The 20,492-nt window shown below is 39.5% G+C and overlaps 1 protein-coding gene across 1 annotated transcript in view; it reads left to right on the forward strand.

The window, feature by feature from the left end:
* The window catches only part of LOC138702925 (uncharacterized), a 33,006-nt gene that overhangs the window by 8,869 nt on the left and 3,645 nt on the right, over window positions 1–20,492 (forward strand). The window contains exons 4-8 of the mRNA XM_069830331.1: window positions 8,020–8,132; window positions 11,195–11,327; window positions 15,490–15,646; window positions 17,678–17,765; window positions 19,606–19,812. Of these exons, the coding sequence (XP_069686432.1) occupies window positions 8,020–8,132; window positions 11,195–11,327; window positions 15,490–15,646; window positions 17,678–17,765; window positions 19,606–19,812 (698 nt within the window). The remainder of the gene's footprint in view (window positions 1–8,019; window positions 8,133–11,194; window positions 11,328–15,489; window positions 15,647–17,677; window positions 17,766–19,605; window positions 19,813–20,492) is intronic.

The raw sequence follows: 20,492 nt of genomic DNA on the forward strand, positions 1-20,492 counted from the left end.
TTCTCTAATTTTTATTATTATTTTTTAATATATGAGGAGTTTCTCATAAATTATTACTAAGTTAATTCTTGTCTTACTATATGTAAACAGAGAGTATCATTAATATTGTGATCTTTTTATTTGTAACAATGTAATTTATTCGCCACAATAATTCCTTTCTACAATCCACCTTAAACGCTCTCGTCAACAATTGGATCTTCACTCAACACAGTATTCGTTATAGCACTCTACCGACGACAATGACAGTTTACTTGGATTATTACGCACAACAATGAACTGTTAATCTTAACTAATATTTACAAAGCACTATTTACAAATCAGAACTACCAGTTCTCAGTTCACAGTTCTTCTATCTCAGTCACTCGAGTTCACGGTATCTCGAACCACAGACCTTCAGAGACAGTTCACTGTACTCGAACTCGGGTCCCTCCAACTGCGGTCCACTGCACTCGAACTCAGGTCCCTCCAACTGCGGTCCACTGCACTCGAACTCAGGCCTTCGGATGCTGACGCAGATGCGGACGCACACTCGAGTCGAACTCCGGCTGGCTTTCTCACTGACTGAATAACTGAAAACTCTGAAGACTCTGTCTAGTTCGCTGGCGCCTGCTCTTTTATAGCAAAATCATAGTTGCGAGAACCTTCTACAGGTGTGTAGAGAATTATCTCAATATCTCTACATCGACAGACGTCTGGAATAATCGGGAAGGTCGTTCCACATCCACTGCGTAGCAGCTGCGCGCGCAGACTCGTCGCGTGACGTAATACACCCTCTCTCCCTTCTCTCCACCGCGCGACGTCACTCAATGTTCCGTGGAGCCCGTGCGATCTGCTTTCTTGCGGGACGCTGGTCGTGAGTTCGATTCTCACGTCGCTGTCACATTGCCCCCTCCTTAGGACTGCTCGTCCCGGGCAGTCCCTTGGTAGGCTGCTAATCGGTCCAACGTTTGGGGTCCTCCGGCTGCTCCCTCCTTATGGTGGCGCCACCCCATCCTTGGCTTGGCTGGGCAGCGATACTCGTACTGCGTGGGCGCCATCTTGCTTTTCCCCTTGGCCCTCCAAGGAGAGCTCGCTGGCCACGGGTTGGTCCTCGGCGTCCATCAGGAACACTTCATCCTGACCAAGACGGAGTATACGGCGCCGGACGTCCACCGTCGCATCGAGTAACCGCATGGCGTCGAGTCCCAGGACGACGTCCTCGGTGATGTTGGCGACGAACACCCACATCTCCAGTTTCCTCTTCCCCAAGGTCAGGTCCAGGAAGACCTCTCTCTGGATGGGCAAGCTCTCGCCTGAAGCAGTCCGTAGCTCGTATTGGCGCAGCGGCGTCCTCCCAGGTAGGCCCCGCACGACGTCTGGTCTGGCGATAGTGAGCATCGCCCCGGTGTCCACCAATACTCTGCATGGATGGCCTCTTATCCGTCCTTCAGCAATCAGCCCATCGTCGCATCTTCTGTCGACCGGTTTCAGGACGAGCCGAGGGGACGGTGATGATGGCGCCGACGTGCTCCTCCTAGCATCGGCCCCCTCTCTCTCCTGACTGTTGCCAGGTCGGTCGCAACCCCTCCGCAGGTGCCCAGGTTTACCGCAGGACCAGCAGGTGGGCACCCGTCGTCTCCGTTGCTCAGGCGACTGTTGGTTTCTCTCGGTGTCAGCCACCTCTCTCTCCTGCCGGTGGCCGGAGCGGTCGCAGTCCCTCCTTAGGTGTCCCGGTCTCCCGCAGGACCAGCAGTTGGGCGTCCGTCGTCTCCGCCGCTCCGTTGACTGTTGGCGCTCCTCGACGTCGGCCACCTCTCTCTCCTGCCTGTGACCGGATCGGTCACAGTCCCTTCTCAGGTGTCCCGGTCTGCCGCAGGACCAGCAGGTGGGCGCCCGTCGTCTCCGCCGCTCCGTTGACTGCTGGCGCTCCTCGACGTCGGCCACCTCTCTCTCCTGCCTGTGGCCGGATTGGTCACAGTCCCTTCTCAAGTGTCCCGGTTTGCCACAGGACCAGCAGGTGGGCGCCCGTCGTCTCCGCCGCTCCGTTGACTGCCGCTCAGGTGGCTTCGGTTGGCGCCCCCCAGCATCCGTCGCCGTGACGCTCCTGATCCAGTGCGGTGCTGAGACTCCCGCCGCCGACTTGGCCGCCTCCATCCTGAGGGCCGCCGCCAGAGCTGCGTTGATGGTGCGATGCTCTGCCAAGAGTAGCTGTTGCTTTATTTCCGGGTCTCGAACTCCGCTGCCGAAGGTGTAGGCCGCCTCTCCAGCGATGAAGTCATTAGGTAGGCCCCTGAGCGCCTTATGGGCCAGTTGTTCCACCGCCATCGCGAATTCTTGCAGGGACTCGCCTGACTGTTGGACCCTCGTTTTTAGTTGGGTCCTAAATGCTGCAGCAAGTTGATGGTCACCATAACATCCCTCCAAGGCCGCCATTATCTCAGCGGCTGTCCCGTCTTCTGGAACGCTGTGAAGAATCTCCGACGCCTGTCCCTGAAGCGCAGCCAGCAGCTGAGTGGTTTTCTCTGCTGGCGTCCACCCATTGTGCTCTGCGATGGCCTCGAACTGGCGACGGAATATCGCCCAAGACGTCGTACCGTCGAACTTTGGCGTCTTGACGTTGTGATGTCTGGCTGAGGGCGATGGTTCCACATGGCCACTACATGAGGTCCTCAATTCTGACGTCGATCTTTCCACGGCCCGTTGAACTTCCTCGGCAATTATCTGTTTCTGTTCTCTAGCCTGGCGATCCACCAACGCGAGGATGTGCTTGTTTTCTACAGCATGTTGGTCCATCAGCACACACGTTTCCTCTTGACGACGCTCGAGATCGCGGATTTTTCCGTCGAAATGGTCTACATCCTGTCTCAACTCGGCTACTGTCTCGTTTATAGTTGTTAAATTCTGGTTTAATTTATCCAGATCGGCCTTAAGTTCGTCTTTCACAATGGCGACAATTCCATCTACGTGGGCCGAAACACTTTCGATTTGTGTAGTGACGTCATCTTTCACTCCGCTTATGTCGCCTTTCACTCCGCTTATGTCGCCTTTCACTTCACTTATGTCACTTTTCATCTCCGTTTTCACTTCACTTATATCGTTCTTGACCTCACTGATGTGCTTGTTCATGTCGTTCATGTCGTCTTTCATTTCTGCTTTTACGTCACTTATGTCCTTTTTCATTTCAGCTTTCATTTCCGCGATGGCTTGCAGGATCTGCTGTAGGTTCTCCATTGTCGATAATGTCCCGATTCTGACACCAGTGTGATCTTTTTATTTGTAACAATGTAATTTATTCGCCACAATAATTCCTTTCTACAATCCACCTTAAACGCTCTCGTCAACAATTGGATCTTCACTCAACACAGTATTCGTTATAGCACTCTACCGACGACAATGACAGTTTACTTGGATTATTACGCACAACAATGAACTGTTAATCTTAACTAATATTTACAAAGCACTATTTACAAATCAGAACTACCAGTTCTCAGTTCACAGTTCTTCTATCTCAGTCACTCGAGTTCACGGTATCTCGAACCACAGACCTTCAGAGACAGTTCACTGTACTCGAACTCGGGTCCCTCCAACTGCGGTCCACTGCACTCGAACTCAGGTCCCTCCAACTGCGGTCCACTGCACTCGAACTCAGGCCTTCGGATGCTGACGCAGATGCGGACGCACACTCGAGTCGAACTCCGGCTGGCTTTCTCACTGACTGAATAACTGAAAACTCTGAAGACTCTGTCTAGTTCGCTGGCGCCTGCTCTTTTATAGCAAAATCATAGTTGCGAGAACCTTCTACAGGTGTGTAGAGAATTATCTCAATATCTCTACATCGACAGACGTCTGGAATAATCGGGAAGGTCGTTCCACATCCACTGCGTAGCAGCTGCGCGCGCAGACTCGTCGCGTGACGTAATACACCCTCTCTCCCTTCTCTCCACCGCGCGACGTCACTCAATGTTCCGTGGAGCCCGTGCGATCTGCTTTCTTGCGGGACGCTGGTCGTGAGTTCGATTCTCACGTCGCTGTCACAATATTATTGTGATCAGTGTGTTCTAATTTTCATCTCAATGATATAGGTCTGCTTTTGATTATCTTGACTCTTGATTGTAAACTATTAAGAGTATTTGGGATCAGTTTGTTTTGTCTTTAGTGATGTATGTAATGTAATATTTTATATTTTAGCACGATATACATTATACGATTAAAAAAAGAAATGAAGATATTATGTTTGGAATTGAGAATGCCAAAATTCATAGGTACTAGCCTACATAATTATTGTTGTTGTTATCTAATGCTGAGTTCTTGGCGATAAACCCAGTACCGGTAACTATTTTGCTGTCCAATATTTCTCACAAACAATGGGTTTAGAGGAAAGGGCTGGACATTGCTGAATATGATTCTGATCCATTTCTTTCTGAAGACTGCACAATGGACAAAGGGGTGAAGAAAAAAATTCCAATGCTGTTCAAGTGTTTTGACAAACAGTCAATAACAGTGAGTAATTGAAAGGATGCAACTGGACTTTTCCTTGTATACTCAAGAATTATATTTTGTTGTACAATGAGATATTCTCCTCTTTCATTACTTGAAATTTCATGGAAATGGTATGATATTATATCTTGATATCTTGACTTGATCAATCTTTTAAGTGTTGGAAATGATCAAGCTGACATAGAGTTTCGTAAGATATTACTTCACTTTTTAGCAAGTCGAGCAGCAGCTTCATATTACTGATACCAGTACTTATGTATTTGTTTTGACGTATTCTATAACATTGTATATGATCTACTGGACGAATAAATCTATTACCAGATAATCCATAGTGTGCTGATACACATTGAAAAACTACCCTTTTGTTAAGCTTCATAGATGGTGAATAATTTTCCAATAATCAGTTATTTTTTTACTTTTAGGTGACAGATTGGCTGTTATAGCAGTAACAGCTGCTTTACAGTCATTGAACATAACAGCTTGTTGAAAATTAGAGATCCCGTACAACAGATTCTTAAACAGATGGCTTCAACTTCTCCATCAAAATTTGTAGCTCCATATGATATGATATGATATGATATGATATATTTATTCATCTATCATAATGTCCACACCTGTGGAGTAACGGTCCCTCAACCCAATACGAACAAATGCTGGGTAACTTTCGGTGCTGGACCCCGGACTCATTACACCGGCATTATCACCTTCATTTCATTCAGACGCTAAATAACCTAGATGTTGATACAGCATCGTAAAATAACCCAATAAAATAAAAAAAAATAAAATCTATCATAATTATATCTTTAAGACAGACCTGTTACAATTCTATATTACTCCAGATCTGCCTTACTTTACAATTTTAATCACCTATGCCAAGTCTCACAACTTAAAAAAATAAATAAATAAACACACGCACACATACACCTAGTAGCTCCATAACCAAAGAATTTATAAAACAAGAAAAGTGATCATGTAGCACCAGCAGCTGCTTCATTTTGGTTGGACAGTAGGGATCCATCAGTGAAAATATGCAGCTGTTCTTTCTTAGGGAATCTACTATGAATAGTTTCCAATGCTAGTAATTTTAGGACATCTTTTGAAGTATAATTTTTCTTAGTACAGTGAAACCTGTTCAAGACGGAAGTGACATGGTCCTAATTTTTTTTCCGTTGTGGACAGGTTTCCGTATTATTCAGGTGTGACATTAAAATGGAATATTTTGTCATTCATATACATGAAAAACAAAATGGCATGTCCCAAACTGCAAGAAGTACAAAATATTCCATTTAACACTCATCACATTAAATCAGCGTTCTGTTGCTCATTACGTTGGTGAATCATCTTGATTAAAATCTCATTTTCTGTATAAATATTATCGTAACTCACTCATTAGTCATTAAACATTACTAAAGTTTACTAATCTCATTATATTTAATATCTAACACTATACTCTAATACTGTACTGCATATCACTGCACATTATTAATTAATTGGACTAAGAGCCATCTATTAGAAGCCTTGAATACTGGTTTATTTAATTTCTTTCCCAGTTCAATAGCTTGCTTTGCAGAACAGATCCAGAAATTGGCTTGTTCTTTGAAAGATCATGAAGAACCCACTCTCACAACAGTTCATTTATTTTCACATAAACAGTTGCTTTCTGGTTCCTTTTGTGTCACCAATATTGGCCGCACGCCACTCACTCATTATGATCTTTATTTTTTAAAGTATCACACCTGAGTTTTCCACAACTGTACTTCAATATTATTTCACATAGACTTTGTTTCTAATTTTCCTTTATCTCGATAACTTTTACTTCATCACTTAATGTTAATGCCACATTTTATGCAACTTTTTCTTCTACCTGGAAATCACTACACTTGCGCTCTGTTTAGCTACGACAGTATACGGGTGTGAAGCATTGAAAATCTTTGAAGGGACTCGTCTGCCTAGTCAACAGGGTAATAAAATTTATGACCGACAGGCCAACACACCCTCGTACCCTCTAAAATTTTGCAAAGAAATCTTGTTTTTATCTTAGTGACCTACATGTTTCGTATATTTCTCGAAATTACACGCTGTTTCAAAATATAGTTACAAAATATAGTGTGTCCAAAATATTATTTCCGTTTTGAACAGTAGCAGACAGTTTCCGTTTCCGCGTTGGACAGTTTCTGTTTTATTCAGGAAAAATTACACATAATACATATAAATTTCGCCGGGACCAATAAACTTCCGAAATAGACAGGATTCCGGATTATTCAGGTTCCGATTTCAACAGGTTTCACTGTATTTACACAGTTATTGTAGACTGCATGGAATTCTTATCTGCTAAGAATACAACCACATCACATATGAGAAATGAGATGTACCACTACAAGCCTATAGGACGGAGAAATACTGGAAGACCGAGGAAATCCTCAGGGTGGATCAACTTTCAAACTCTGGAGATGGAATTGGACAAAATATAATATATGGATTGATGAATGAATAGTGCATGGCAGTGGTGGCTTGTGAACTTGTGGATTGGGGGCGCTGCAGTAGATTTTGGTATATACAAATTTCACTTCAATCTTCTCCGCAAGGGAAAGTTGAGAAGAATTAATATTCTGTAATTCACACACACTCGTGCTTGCACATTTGCACTGGTTAAGTTACAGTACTAAGATGTCACACTAAAGCAACACTCGGATATACTGATGGTCAACAATTTTGTAAAACTGGAAAGAGGTCTCTTTCGTATTTTACATGCTATATCAAAAGGATTCTACTCGCGCAAACATTTTGAGTTAAGGAGGCTGGATATATAATAATAAGGCAAAAGAGGATATTAATTTCGTTATATTAACTCGATAAGATTCTACAACAATAAGTATGTGAAGAGAAAATAAAAATGTTGTCATTAAGTTTCAAGGGAATAGAGAATCCATTTAACGCAGCATTATAATAGCGGTGTGGGAGGAAAGGATAGATCTTCCTTTGTAGCCTGGCTCTGCAAGCCACTGCAGCGAAATATGGGTTTTAAACAGCGGCAGTTTCCCTCTGCTTCCCTTCACCTCTCTACCCCCTGACCATGCAAGACACTCTCTATGAGCTGTCCCACCCTGCAGATCCCAGGACGACTTTGAATGCAGTGTCAGTTCCAATACAGTCGATGTGTAAAAATATCATGCATCAGATAATAGTACATATTCCCGGCCAGATGAAATATAAAGCAATTTACTTAAGAAAAGCTATAAAAAATTATTCTACAAATTAAAATTAAAATTATTTTTATTTTCTTGACAAAGCAGGGAGTGCTGCAGCTCTTATGGGCGAGCCGCTCATGGTGCATGGATGGAGATAAACAGAAAGAAGAAGATTTATAATTTTATTGTCCACTGTGAATGACTAAGTGAAACATTTAGCACCAGATTTTCATGACTTACTTCTAGATTGATTACTTCATTTACAAAAAGGAAAGCCTAAACGACTTGTCTGTCCTAACTAAGTTAGGAGTTTGTTCTCGACAAATGTGTGTGAAGCAGGCATGTTATGCTGCAGGTATCCTTATTCAGCCCTGGTGGAGATGTCGTTTGGTGCGTGGGCCAGTGTTTTTGTGACCGTGATGTTGGATGTCGCTGTGTTCGGTGGTGGAGTGCCCAACCTGGTGATTGGTAAGTCCCTAAAATCACATATGCAAGCCTATATTGCTTACATATACCTCTGATTGAGATTCTGGCTGATATGTAGGCCTACATCTATTTTCAGGTAGTACATCTCACTTGACGATATGTGTCAAGGGAAGAACAATTGTTTGTATGCAATGGAGGAAGAAAGAAACTGGCCACCTTACCCCATTATCTCCTGGCTTAGTTCCCTCATAAGTGATGACTTATTGTTGTCACTTATGAGGTTCAAACCTCTTTGGACAGTTGACTAAACAACAGAACAACTGCTCACAAATACAATTCAGCATTTCCATGTGTCCTTTTTTGTATTCCTTTCAATATGAGTTTTCCAGGTTATAATCAAAGTCAAGCATTTTGTTTTCTAAGTAACTCTTAAACGACCTATTTTTGCATTGTTTGCTTGTACTGAGTTATTCAAGTCAGTAAAATTTAAATTAAGAATACTGTCTTTATAGTTTAGTTTGGTTTAATACAAAGCATTCCAGTGATAAGTACCGATTTATTCTTCTTCGGCTACTGAGAGGCACGGTGCTGCAGCAACTGCTGGCAAACGGCTCTTAAACTCACAGCGCTTCAATGAATTAAAACTTACATGCATACGGTACTTACTAACCATAATATGTTGTATTTAACATTAATTATTATAAACCAGCCTCATGGGCTAGTGATCATGAGGTTGCGGGTTCGATTCCCGGTAAGAACACAGGAATTTTTCCTTAAAGGGGAACGTTGCTGTGTTCGTCCATGGTCTGGAAATTAGGTAAGGCTTAGGTTGACGACCTCTCCTGGCACTTCATAATCATCCTATCATAATATCATCGGGGCAACATAACTCCGCCTTCCAGGCACCCCAACCTCACAAGTGGGTTACAAATTAGCCATTGTCAAGAGAGACCAGAAATGTCAAATGACAACCTGGTGGCATTGCTAAAAAACATTAATTATTGTTTATTACAGAATTTTGTACTCATCCTCATGACAGTAGCTACACATCTCAGAGACTTTTCAGGTTACGTTCCAAAGCAGCTCCAAATTCGTTAATTTTTTCTTCTATAAGCACACGAGATTGTGGTTAGCCAGTTACTTTCCTCCTCCATTGCATTATTTTATAATTAACATGTTTGGAAAATTTTTTGTAGAATAATTCTACATGAATCTGCTTGAAATCTAGTTTAACAGTGCCAACTGAAACTGACTCACTCTTTTCAAGGTATAACATCATCATCATCATCATCATCAATACTGTTTCATTATTATTATTATTATTATTATTATTATTATTATTATTATTATTATTATTTTGCATTATACACTGTGTTTTAAAATTACGGTAACAATTTCTTATGATTATTATTTAGTAAGAATACTGACGTTTTTATTATGTATGATTCTGTTAACTTCACTGTTTGTTTTGATTCCCCATGTAACATTTAGCTCTTTTGTCAGTCCATATATTTTCCTTAACACTTTTGTTTAAAAAATCATTAATTTTTTTATTCTTTCGTCACCCAGGTTTCAGAACTATAGGTTACTATTGGTCTTACAACTGATGTATAAAATTTTCATTTTGGCTTGGTTAGATAATTTGTTTTTGAACAGTGAGAGGTTTGCACAATATGTTTTATTTCCTAGGATTATTTTTGGTCTTATATTTTCATCTTATGGTGTATTATTAGCATTTACTATAGAATCAGTAGCTCAGTTGGTAGAGCAGCTGGCTAGGGACTGGAAGGTCCGGGGTTCGATCCCAGGTGGTGACAGGATTTTTTCTCGTTGCCAAACTTTCAGAACGGCACTGAGGTTCACTCAGCCTCCTATAAAATTGAGTACCGGGTCTTTCCCAGGGGTAAAAGGCGGTCAGAGCGTGGTGCCGACCACACCACCTCATTCTAGTGCCGAGGTCATGGAAAGCATGGGGGTCTACCTCCATCCCCCCCCCCCAAGTGCCTTCATGGCATGTTACGGGGATACCTTTTTACCTTTTACCTTTTACTATAGAACCAAGTTAGTTAAAAGACGTAGCTGTAATATGTTTTATTTGTGTTCTTTTAATGTTTAGATCTTCTATATTGTCATTGTTCTTAATACATTTCATATAATATATTGTTTCATCTAAATTAATGATTAGTCCATATTATTCTGCTCTTCCTTTGAGGTATTGAAATGCATCTTTTAAAGCAGATTTAATCCTTGTAGATTGTATTGCATTTATTTATATTCCATGGTATTCGTACATTGCTTCACAGCTAGAATATGGAACATGTCAAAAAAACTTAATAGTGCTGTAAAGTCTTAATTACAGTATAGTTGAAATATATATAGAAGGGTTTTACAATATAGTCTGCCAGTACAACACAAGGGGTTAGTATCAATACTTAATAGAACACAGAAATATTCATGCAGTGTTGTTGAATGTCATAAATTCATCTACAGAATAGAAGGCGTGACAAATTAGGTACTTCATTAATTTGGCCTTAAATAATCTTATGTTTTGAGTTTGATTTTTTATATTCATAGGGAGGATATTAAAAATTTTTACTGCCATATATAACCCATTCCTTTTTGATAGCACGATAGATTTGCTGATGGAGTATGAAAGTCATTTTTTGGCGCATATTTATGCTAAGAACTGTTGAATTAGTTACAAAGTTTTTACGATTACATATGAGGAAGTTTATTAATGAAAAAATAGACTGACAAGACATGGGCATTATTTCTGTTTATGGAATACATTATTTAAACCTAGTGGATATAGGTATTACCTTTCAGGTCTAAATGTTTCACAAAGAATTAAGCACTATGTTGAGTAAGATAGCTGACAGAGAATCTCCTTGTTTGACTTCAATTTTAATATGAGAGAAAAAAATTAGTATGTATTATTTTTCTTATATTATTATTCTCAGCATTACTGCTGTTGCTGCAATCATACTGTCGAAATTGCAATTTCAATATTTATACATATGTTTAGACAGGTTACCATGTGCTCCATCTCCAATATTTGGCAGTGTTGATTAGGCGTCACCTGAGTCTAGTAATTTGTGTTCCAGCATCACAGAACCTAGAACTCCTGGGTTTGAGACTTGGTGGGTCCTCTATTGACGTTTCCTATTGCTACACGCTCGTGGGTCTCGGCATGGTGCTCTGCCCCATCATGTGGCTAGGTAGCCCCAAGGACATGAAGTAAGTTAGGACATCCTGTAGCTCATCGTATTCAGAAAGAGTTTTTTAATGTTCTGCTAAAGGGCCATTCCACTTCCATCTGTACTTATATCTCACTCATTTAGATTTAGATAAAACTTTTTATATGTGTTTGTTGTTTAGTCAGCTGTTCCAAGACAGGTTTGAACATCATAAGTGACACTATTAAGGCTTCATTCATGGAGCAACTAAGTCAGGAGATAATGGGGTAGGGTGGCCAGTTCCTTTCTCCCTCCACTGCAAACATCGCTGATTAGTAACATATATCAGATTTCAGATGTATACAAAGAATTGAAGGGTTTTTTGAAAAAACAACCATAGTCCAAAAACATAAATTTTCAGGAGAAACAAAAAGCTATCTGACACTTAAAGTATGAAATTAATAATGCCATTTCTTAAGATGTTGTGTGCAGAGGTGCACTGCCACTCAATACGAGTGTGCTGGACATTATGCCACTTCACAGATCTGTGACACAGTGCATGAGGGTTGGCCACTAGAGGGAACCTAAGAGGTGGAACTTAAACTGAGAGGATTCAATCCGGCATCGGAATTGGAATCCGGTGTGGCTTAGCGGATAGAGCATCAGCACGTAGAGCTGAAAACCCGGGTTCGAATCCCGGTGCTGGAGTGAATTTTTCTCCACTCCACCGATCCTTCATCTTCTGCCACAAGCCTTGCACTGAACTCTCCATCCTGGAATGACTTTCAATACTGAACTTAATAGTATATGGAAAGATCGGAGTGAAACAAAGTGTTACAATACATAGTTATTACGCATTTATAGGCCTGCTTTATTAGGTATAATATTTTTTGGCTACGCCAAGTCTCAACAGCTTCTTAAGAGCTTCGACACTGGAAGTTATTTCTGTTTCTAAGATGAATGATAATACCATCGAATGGAACAACTACCCAATACATAGAACTACCCCAAAAAAATGTTCATCTGTAATGTAATCAACTATTTATTCTGTTTATTTTATGCCAGTTTTTATAGAAAAGACATAACAATGAACGTTTTAGGTTAGTTCAGGTTGGGTTGGTTGCGTTAGGTTTTATTTGGTAGGTTAGGTTAGATATATTAGTTTAAATGTGGTAGCTTACATTAGTTGAGGCAGGACAGATTAAGTTAGGTTATGTTAAGATAGAGTATATTGGATTAGTGTACTTAGGTATAATAGTTCTCCTGCAAGTTAAGTTGTTTTGGAGCTATAGGCATATCTCAGGTGGTAGTAAGTTTGCCTGGTGATCTGGGCTGCACACCGGCTTGGTTTCGATTCCCGCTTAGGATGATTAATCGGTTGGGCTTTTTTCTGAGGTTTTCCTCAACTATAAGGCAAATATCAAGTAACCCCATGGCGAATTCTCAACCTCATTCCGCCAAATACCATCTCGCTATCATCAATTCCATCGATGCTAAATAATCTAATAGTTGATACCGCTTCATTAAATAACTGATTAAAATATGTAGCTTAGATTAGGTTATATAACCTTGTTTAACCGAAAATTTTACTTGAAGCAAGTAAAGCGATCGGTTTGGAAGTAAATCCCGAAAAGACGAAATATATGATTATGTCTCGTGACCAGAATATTGTACGAAATGGAAATATAAAAATTGGAGATTTATCCTTCGAAGAGGTGGAAAAATTCAAATATCTTGGAGCAACAGTAACAAATATAAATGACACTCAGGAGGAAATTAAACGCAGAATAAATATGGGAAATGCGTGTTATTATTCGGTTGAGAAACTCTTATCATCTAGTCTGCTGTCCAAAAATCTGAAAGTTAGAATTTATAAAACAGTTATATTACCGGTTGTTCTGTATGGTTGTGAAACTTGGACTCTCACTCTGAGAGAGGAACATAGGTTAAGGGTGTTTGAGAATAAGGTGCTTAGGAAAATATTTGGGGCTAAGCGGGATGAAGCTACAGGACAATGAAGAAAGTTACACAACACAGAACTGCACGCATTGTATTCTTCACCTAACATAATTAGGAACTTAAAATCCAGACGTTTGAGATGGGCAGGGCATGTAGCACGTATGGGCGAATCCAGAAATGCATATAGAGTGTTAGTTGGGAGACCGGAGGGAAAAAGACCTTTAGGGAGGCCGAGACGTAGATGGGAGGATAATATTAAAAAGGATTTGAGGGAGGTGGGGTGTGATGATAGAGACTGGATTAATCTTGCACGGGATAGGGACAGATGGCGGGCTTATGTGAGGGCGGCAATGAACCTTCGGGTTCCTTAAAAGCCATTTGTAAGTAAGTAAGTAACCTTGTTTAAGTAAAGGGTCGGGGGAAAAAACCGTCGATGTCCATCTTTTGACATTTTTTAGTTAAGTAACTTAGTGCATTCTATTGTTCTTCAGAGGTACTATGAACCTGTCGAGTCACCACGTGCTAATAAGCAACGTAGTCCTTGTAAAACAAATTTGAAGATAATTATGTACTGCAGGGAAAGAACAGACAATGTCAATCCATTAAAGCGTCATTTTCTCGGAACAGCTTGTTATGGACATCGATGTTTCTTTCCACTAACCCTTCAAGTGAGGTATGTTACATTAAGTTAGGAAGCATAGGTTAGGTTAGGTAGAATATTTTAGAATAGACAGGGCTATTTTCTTTCAAGAACATAGTTACTGTTTTTTCACAACTTTGGCAACCTATTGGCCTCAATTGACTACTCTTGTTTAAAATAGGTGGTCACTTTTCAGACAGATTTCATATAATATTGTTATGCTCTCTGATGAAATAAGCACAACTTGCTGATGACTTGTTGTTGTTGTTTTCTAATGCCAGGCATTTGACAATAAAGTCATTTAACCTCTTGCACTCCAATATTTTTCAAAGATATTATCATGGTTAGCCACTGACGCACAGATTTTGAGATGTTCTGAATCCATTTCTTGATTTGAGTTGCACAGTGGACAGTTAGGAGACTGATATATTCCAATTCTATGCAGATGCTTGGCCAAACAGTCATGGCCTGTTGCCAATCTAAATGCAGCTACAGACGATTGCGTGGTAAATCGGGAATTAACTGTGGATTCTGATGCAGAGAGTTCCATTTTTTCCCTTGAGATTGTGTTATCAAATTTTGTTTGTTCAAGTCTAAGTATGTAGACTTAATAAATCTTTTCACAGAGTAATACGTAGATTTAGTAACAGGTCTGTAAGTAGCAGTGCTGCTCTTCTTTGCTAAAGCATCCGCATTCTCGTTTCCCAGGATTCCACAATGGGATGGTATCCATTGGAATACAGTTCTTTTATTGAGTGATATTAATTGAGAGAGCATTTTAGTTATTTCTGCTATTTGAGATGAAGGTGTGTGTTTAGAGACTATTGATAGAATAGCTGCTTTGGAGTCTGACAATATAACTGTATTCTTAAATTTAGTGATGTGGCATAGAAGATTCCTGAGACTTTCACTTATTGCAATGATTTCTCCATCAAAACTTGTTGTTCCATATCCAAGAGATCTATAAAGTGAGAAGAGACAGCACGTAATACCTGCACCAGCACCTTGTTCTCTGGAGATCAAGGATCGGTCGGTGTATAAATGAAGCCAGTTTTGTGAAGGGTACCTAATATTAATTGTCTCTAAAGACAATTGTTTTATTATTTCAGTGTTTACTTCTGATTTCAGTATTTCTTGTGTTAAATTTAGATTATATTCTATATTTAATAGAGTTAAAGGGTTTGGTTTAATTTGTAAGTTTTCTTTTAAATTCGAGACGTTGATTTTCTGTTTTAATTCTTGAAACATGGATATGAAACGTTTTTGAGTTTTTAATCTACAGAGAGGACTGTATGAATGTCAATTGTTTCCTGGTGATCTGGTAAGTTTTTCATATTGAATCAGTGCTTTTCTTCTATTATCATTTTGATGCTGTTAATATTAGTGAGGAATGTCATAGAATCTAATGGAGTTGTTTTGATTCCACCAGTAATGAGCCTGAGAGTTTGGTTTTGAACACGTTCTATTTCGTTTATGAAAGGTGAAGTAATTAAAATTTCTCCACAGTATGTCAGCACTGTTAAGAGTGAAAATGGCAAGTTGTAGCCAATTTAAGTGAACACCATATTTTAACGGTTTGGACTTGCTGATGACTTGTACATAGGCTGTTTCGCGACATGCTCAGGTGGGTGACCACTCTGTCTGTTGCATCTGTCGTTGGAGTGGCTGTCTCCACCTGGACCTGCATGCTACTCGACCACTCCCCGACCACTCCTGCTGCCTCCATCTCCAACCCCTCGTTGGAGACCTTCGCCATCACATATGGAATTCTCGCCTTCCAGGTATCTGTTGTTGCTTTCACGGGGATTGCAAGTGAGAGTTTCATGAACTAGGTTCATAATTAAACATGTTGCTTTGCAGTGATCTATGTCCTTCTACAGAGTGTTTTATGTGGTGTTCCACTACAAACTTCTGCCCAACATGTGTTGGTACCCATCGGTATACAGATGGTAGATTTTAGCAACTCGAAATAAAAAAAAATTAGCACTTTAAAAATCGCATTTAGCATTTTATAGCACTTATAATATTAGTATTTAGCATTCTGAGATGGAATATTTTTTATAGAAAGTTTGGTGGTAAAATTCAATGTCATCAATGTGTTAAGAGGTGCATTTTCTAGATTTGCCAGTTAAAAATTCTAGAAAATAATACCTAAGTAAAGAACATACAAAATTACAGTGAAATTGTGAACATGACAAAAGATATGGTTCGATTTTATCCCAATCCATATTGTTACTCAATTACAATCACTCACTAACATATACAACTTGATTGTGAGTGAATACTGGGCTTAAACAGATTGCATAGGCTTATGTTTGTCTTTTAAATATGGTAATAGGCTAGTTCAAGAAAGTAAACTATTGAAGGACTTTGTTGCCATTGGCAACATGGTAAAGTAAATTAATCATTGTGAAACATAAATTGTATAGGGAATAATATGATAGCTTTATATCACTGATTTTTTAATTTCGTTTTGTTACATTAGCTACCGCATTTCATTTGGTTGCTTTTACCTGACAATAGTGTAAAAGCCTGAAGAGATGCTTTGTACTTAATCATCTTAGAATTACTGACATCCTAATGTACATAGGTTGGATAAAAAGTAATGGCAACACTGCTGTCACGTGACGATGGTGCGTTCGAGAGTTGTCAGCTGTATGGACATGAACAAAGACTGTTAAATGAGTTAGTGCAGCCAGCGGCGACAGTACTCTGTCAATCTACTGCAGTGTATAGAACGTTGACTTTCATAGGGATAGTGCGAGTGCCCTAAGACCACGTTTACAAAACTAGAGCAACGTTCCTGGATCAAAATTGAAGTGACACGAGGTCGTACTGCACAAGAATGTTTTCAGGGACTGCATGAAGCATAATTATGCCATTGCAGCGTTGCCATATCGCACAATGGCACGATGGGTTAAAGTGTTCCGGGAAGGCAGGGATGTGAAGTGATGTTCATTGTGGCGTATGACATTGATAGGGAAATACTGCACCATGCTGTATCTCCAAGGCAGACGGTAAACACGGACTACTACTGCAGGTTCCTGCAGCACTACCTTCGTCCAGCCCCCAGGAGAAAACGACGACACTTGGGGGTACAGAACCCCATCATTCTTCATGATACTGCAAGGAGTCACACCGCTGCTGCTGTCAAGGACCTCTTGCGCCGCTGGCAATGGGAGATTCTGGAACATCCTCCGTACTCACCCGATATGAGTCCATGTGATTACGATCTCTTTGCCAAAGTGAAAGAACCACTGCGAGGGACCCGGTACAATACCAGAGATGAACTTATCCGTGCTATAGGGCGGTCAATATGGAACATCAACAAAGATGGACGTGCTGATGGTGTACGACACCTTCCAAACATTTGGCAAAAGGTGATAAATAAGGGGGGCGACTATATTTAAGATACGTAAATGTTGTACCCTTGTGAATAAAGCCATGTCAGAAATATCGAACTGTTGCCATTACTTTTTATCCAGCCCATGTAATTTTAAACAAGTAAAAATGTTGTATGGTTTCAGAATGGACTTATGTACTAAAAACTACTGTAGATCAAGTAGTTTGTTGTTCAGCTAAGTACAAATGGTAGTCGAAGTTGATGAAGTCATGAATTTGGCCTTAAAATTTTATTACTCATAGTTTCTATCATGAATTTATTAAAAATATGTATTTCTTAGCAGCGTTTTGCAGAATTATAATTTGGTACTGCATCAATCTGCTCAGGGGGGGGGGGAAATTACAGGTATCTGAAGAAAATCAGATGTTTCGAGAGTTGCTATAATACTGAACATTCTCTATGCTTGCAGTTTGACATCCATCCCATGGTCCTGACGATACAGGTGGACATGAGAAACAAGCAGGACTTGGGATGTGCCATCATGATTGGTTTCATAGGTAAGAATATTCGGCCAACTGGTAAATAATAATAATAATAATAATAATAATAATAATAATAATAATAATAATAATAATAATAATAATATAGTAATAATGTCAATCATAATAAAGTACCATCAATAATAAACATTTTGTAAGGAAGGTAGCCTGCTTAAACTACTTACTACAGGGCTCACTGAGGATTTCGGTCAGCTACTGGCGGTGACACAGCCATTGATTTCTATACTTTGGGACATTTCAGATGATCTGTTCAATCCAAGTTGTAGTACAAATTGTACTGCAAACCACAGAGTGTAAAGTGACTGATACTGTTCTTTATTAGTGTATATAGAATGCATTAATCAGACCAATCAGGTCGCCATGAGAGGTAGTGAGGTTATGTGATCTCAGGTACGGGTAGCTACACCGAAAATGTTCGTGTTAATTTGGATGTTTCTGCCCTGATCTGCATATCCCAGAATATCCTTATTTTGGTCTTTTTTGTCCAGCTGTTTCCAAACATTAGAGGAAGTGTTTGTAAATATAAATACAGAATACACTTAACACTAAAATATCGCAACACTGCCTGTTGTGTATTACCCTACATAAGATAGTTAAGCTTCTCTACAAGATAACTAAAATGCCTCAGCTGGCAGATTTCCTTTACTTCCTCAATCTGTTTCTAAGTATCTATCTATTTATCCGCATATCATCAGCTAAGTACAAGATCTCATCATAACAATTTACTCATTATACCGTACCACAAGACATCTTTATATTCTTCATCTTATACAGTTTCAGTTGCTAGAAATTGGAACTCGCTACCGAGTGATGTAAGGGTTTGTTGGACAATAACTTCATTTAGGTCAAAATTACATAAATTCTTACTTAGCAAATTAATTGCTGATTAATATTTATTAGGTACCTATTTTTATTTCGAATAAATTTTATTCAGCTTCCTCCAAGTGAAGGGTGCCTAGAAGACAAAGCTTACCATAAAATTGTTGTTATAATGGAAAAAAAAATAAAACAATGGAGAAGAAAAAGAATAAGAAATAGCACAATTAGAAATAATTGGAAAAGACTAAACAAAACATAATTAATTCCAGAAGAAACATAAAATTTCCTAGTATCTATTAGCTATTGGATGATCACAGTCATCTATTTAGCACTGGTTGCAAGACCCAACTTAAGTGAGCAGATCGCCATAGCAAAGAGATCAACTGTAGAGATGGTTTCTTAGGATTTTTATAGATCCCTTCACTGCAGACATAATGAAACTAACATCTGTCCATTCTTATTATTATCATTAATTTCTCTAAATAGATTTACAAAACCTCTAATGGCAATTACATTAATATTCTCATTATAGAAATATATTTTAGATTTATATATATATATATTTTTTTTCTCCCTGTAACATAGTTCTAGTAAGCTTATATTAAATTAATTTTCATCATTTTACTAGCTATCTCAAATCTCAAATTAATTATAATTGATTGAATTAAATTAGCTCATAAATTAAGTTATTACTTTACCTTATAGGTTTATCTAATTTTAAATAAATATGTAGTTTACTAGTCGTTAAAACTTAACTGAAGAATATTGCTGGAGAACCTTTTAAGTGTAGTGTAAATATTCGTAATTTAATTATGTATTGTATTGATTAAGGCTGGTTGAGTGGAAGAGAAGGCCTTATGGCCTTAACTCTGCCAGCGAAAATAAAACATTATTATTATTATTATTATTATTATTATTATTATTATTATTATTATTATTATTATCTGAAGAGTTCGTATGTTCGGTTTTTGGACTCTCAGGCTGATCGGTTATTCACTGTGGTTGTGGTCATGTGTAGTGACGGGTGGTCTGTTCCTGGTGACAACGGGCATTGCAGCACTCCAATACGGTCAAGCAACACGCCTCAATGTGCTACAGGGGCTTCCCCCCAGCATCCTGCTCTTTGTGGACGTGCTGTTGGTGACCTTGCAGATCTGTCTGTCCATGGTCGTGGGCGCCTCTGCCATGTTCCAGGAGATCGAAGACAGGATAGGAGTGCCCAGGGGTACGTCACTTACAGATATGGGCCAAAGCAGTCTTATCAAGTACAGGGTTATAATTTCCAAGACTGGAGATTAAGCTGTTTTTAGTACTGTAAGACTTGTTATACGAGGGCTGATCAAGAAAGATTGAGACTGATTTTTTTCATAAATGATTATTACTCTACTTCAATATTTACATTATCTTCTAGGACTTATGAATCCAAATATCTTGGAGTTATTTTCGACAGTAAGTTAACATGGAGCAACCATTTGAAATATATTTCTGAAAAAGCTCGTAAAAGATTCTCCCTTCTGAAAAGACTAGCAGGAAAGAAATGGGGATGCTCTAGAAATACTTTGAACACTACATGGGCAGGGCATGTAGCACGTATGGGCGAATCCAGAAATGCATATAGAATGTTAGTTGGGAGGCCGGAGGGAAAAAGACCTTTGGGAAGGCCGAGACGTAGATGGGAGGATAATATTAAAATGGATTTGAGGGAGGTGGGATATGATGATAGAGAATGGATTAATCTTGCTCAAGATAGGGACCAATGGCGGGCTCATGTGAGGGCAGCAATGAACCTCCGGGTTCCTTAAAAGCCAGTAAGTAAGTACTACATACCAAATGTTTATACAGCCAATGCTGACATACTGAGGAGAAATTTTAATTACTTCACCTTTCATAAACGAAATAGGACAT

Source organism: Periplaneta americana, chromosome 7 (assembly GCF_040183065.1).
Source record: "Periplaneta americana isolate PAMFEO1 chromosome 7, P.americana_PAMFEO1_priV1, whole genome shotgun sequence".
In the NCBI taxonomy this organism is placed as follows: Eukaryota; Metazoa; Arthropoda; class Insecta; order Blattodea; family Blattidae; genus Periplaneta; species Periplaneta americana.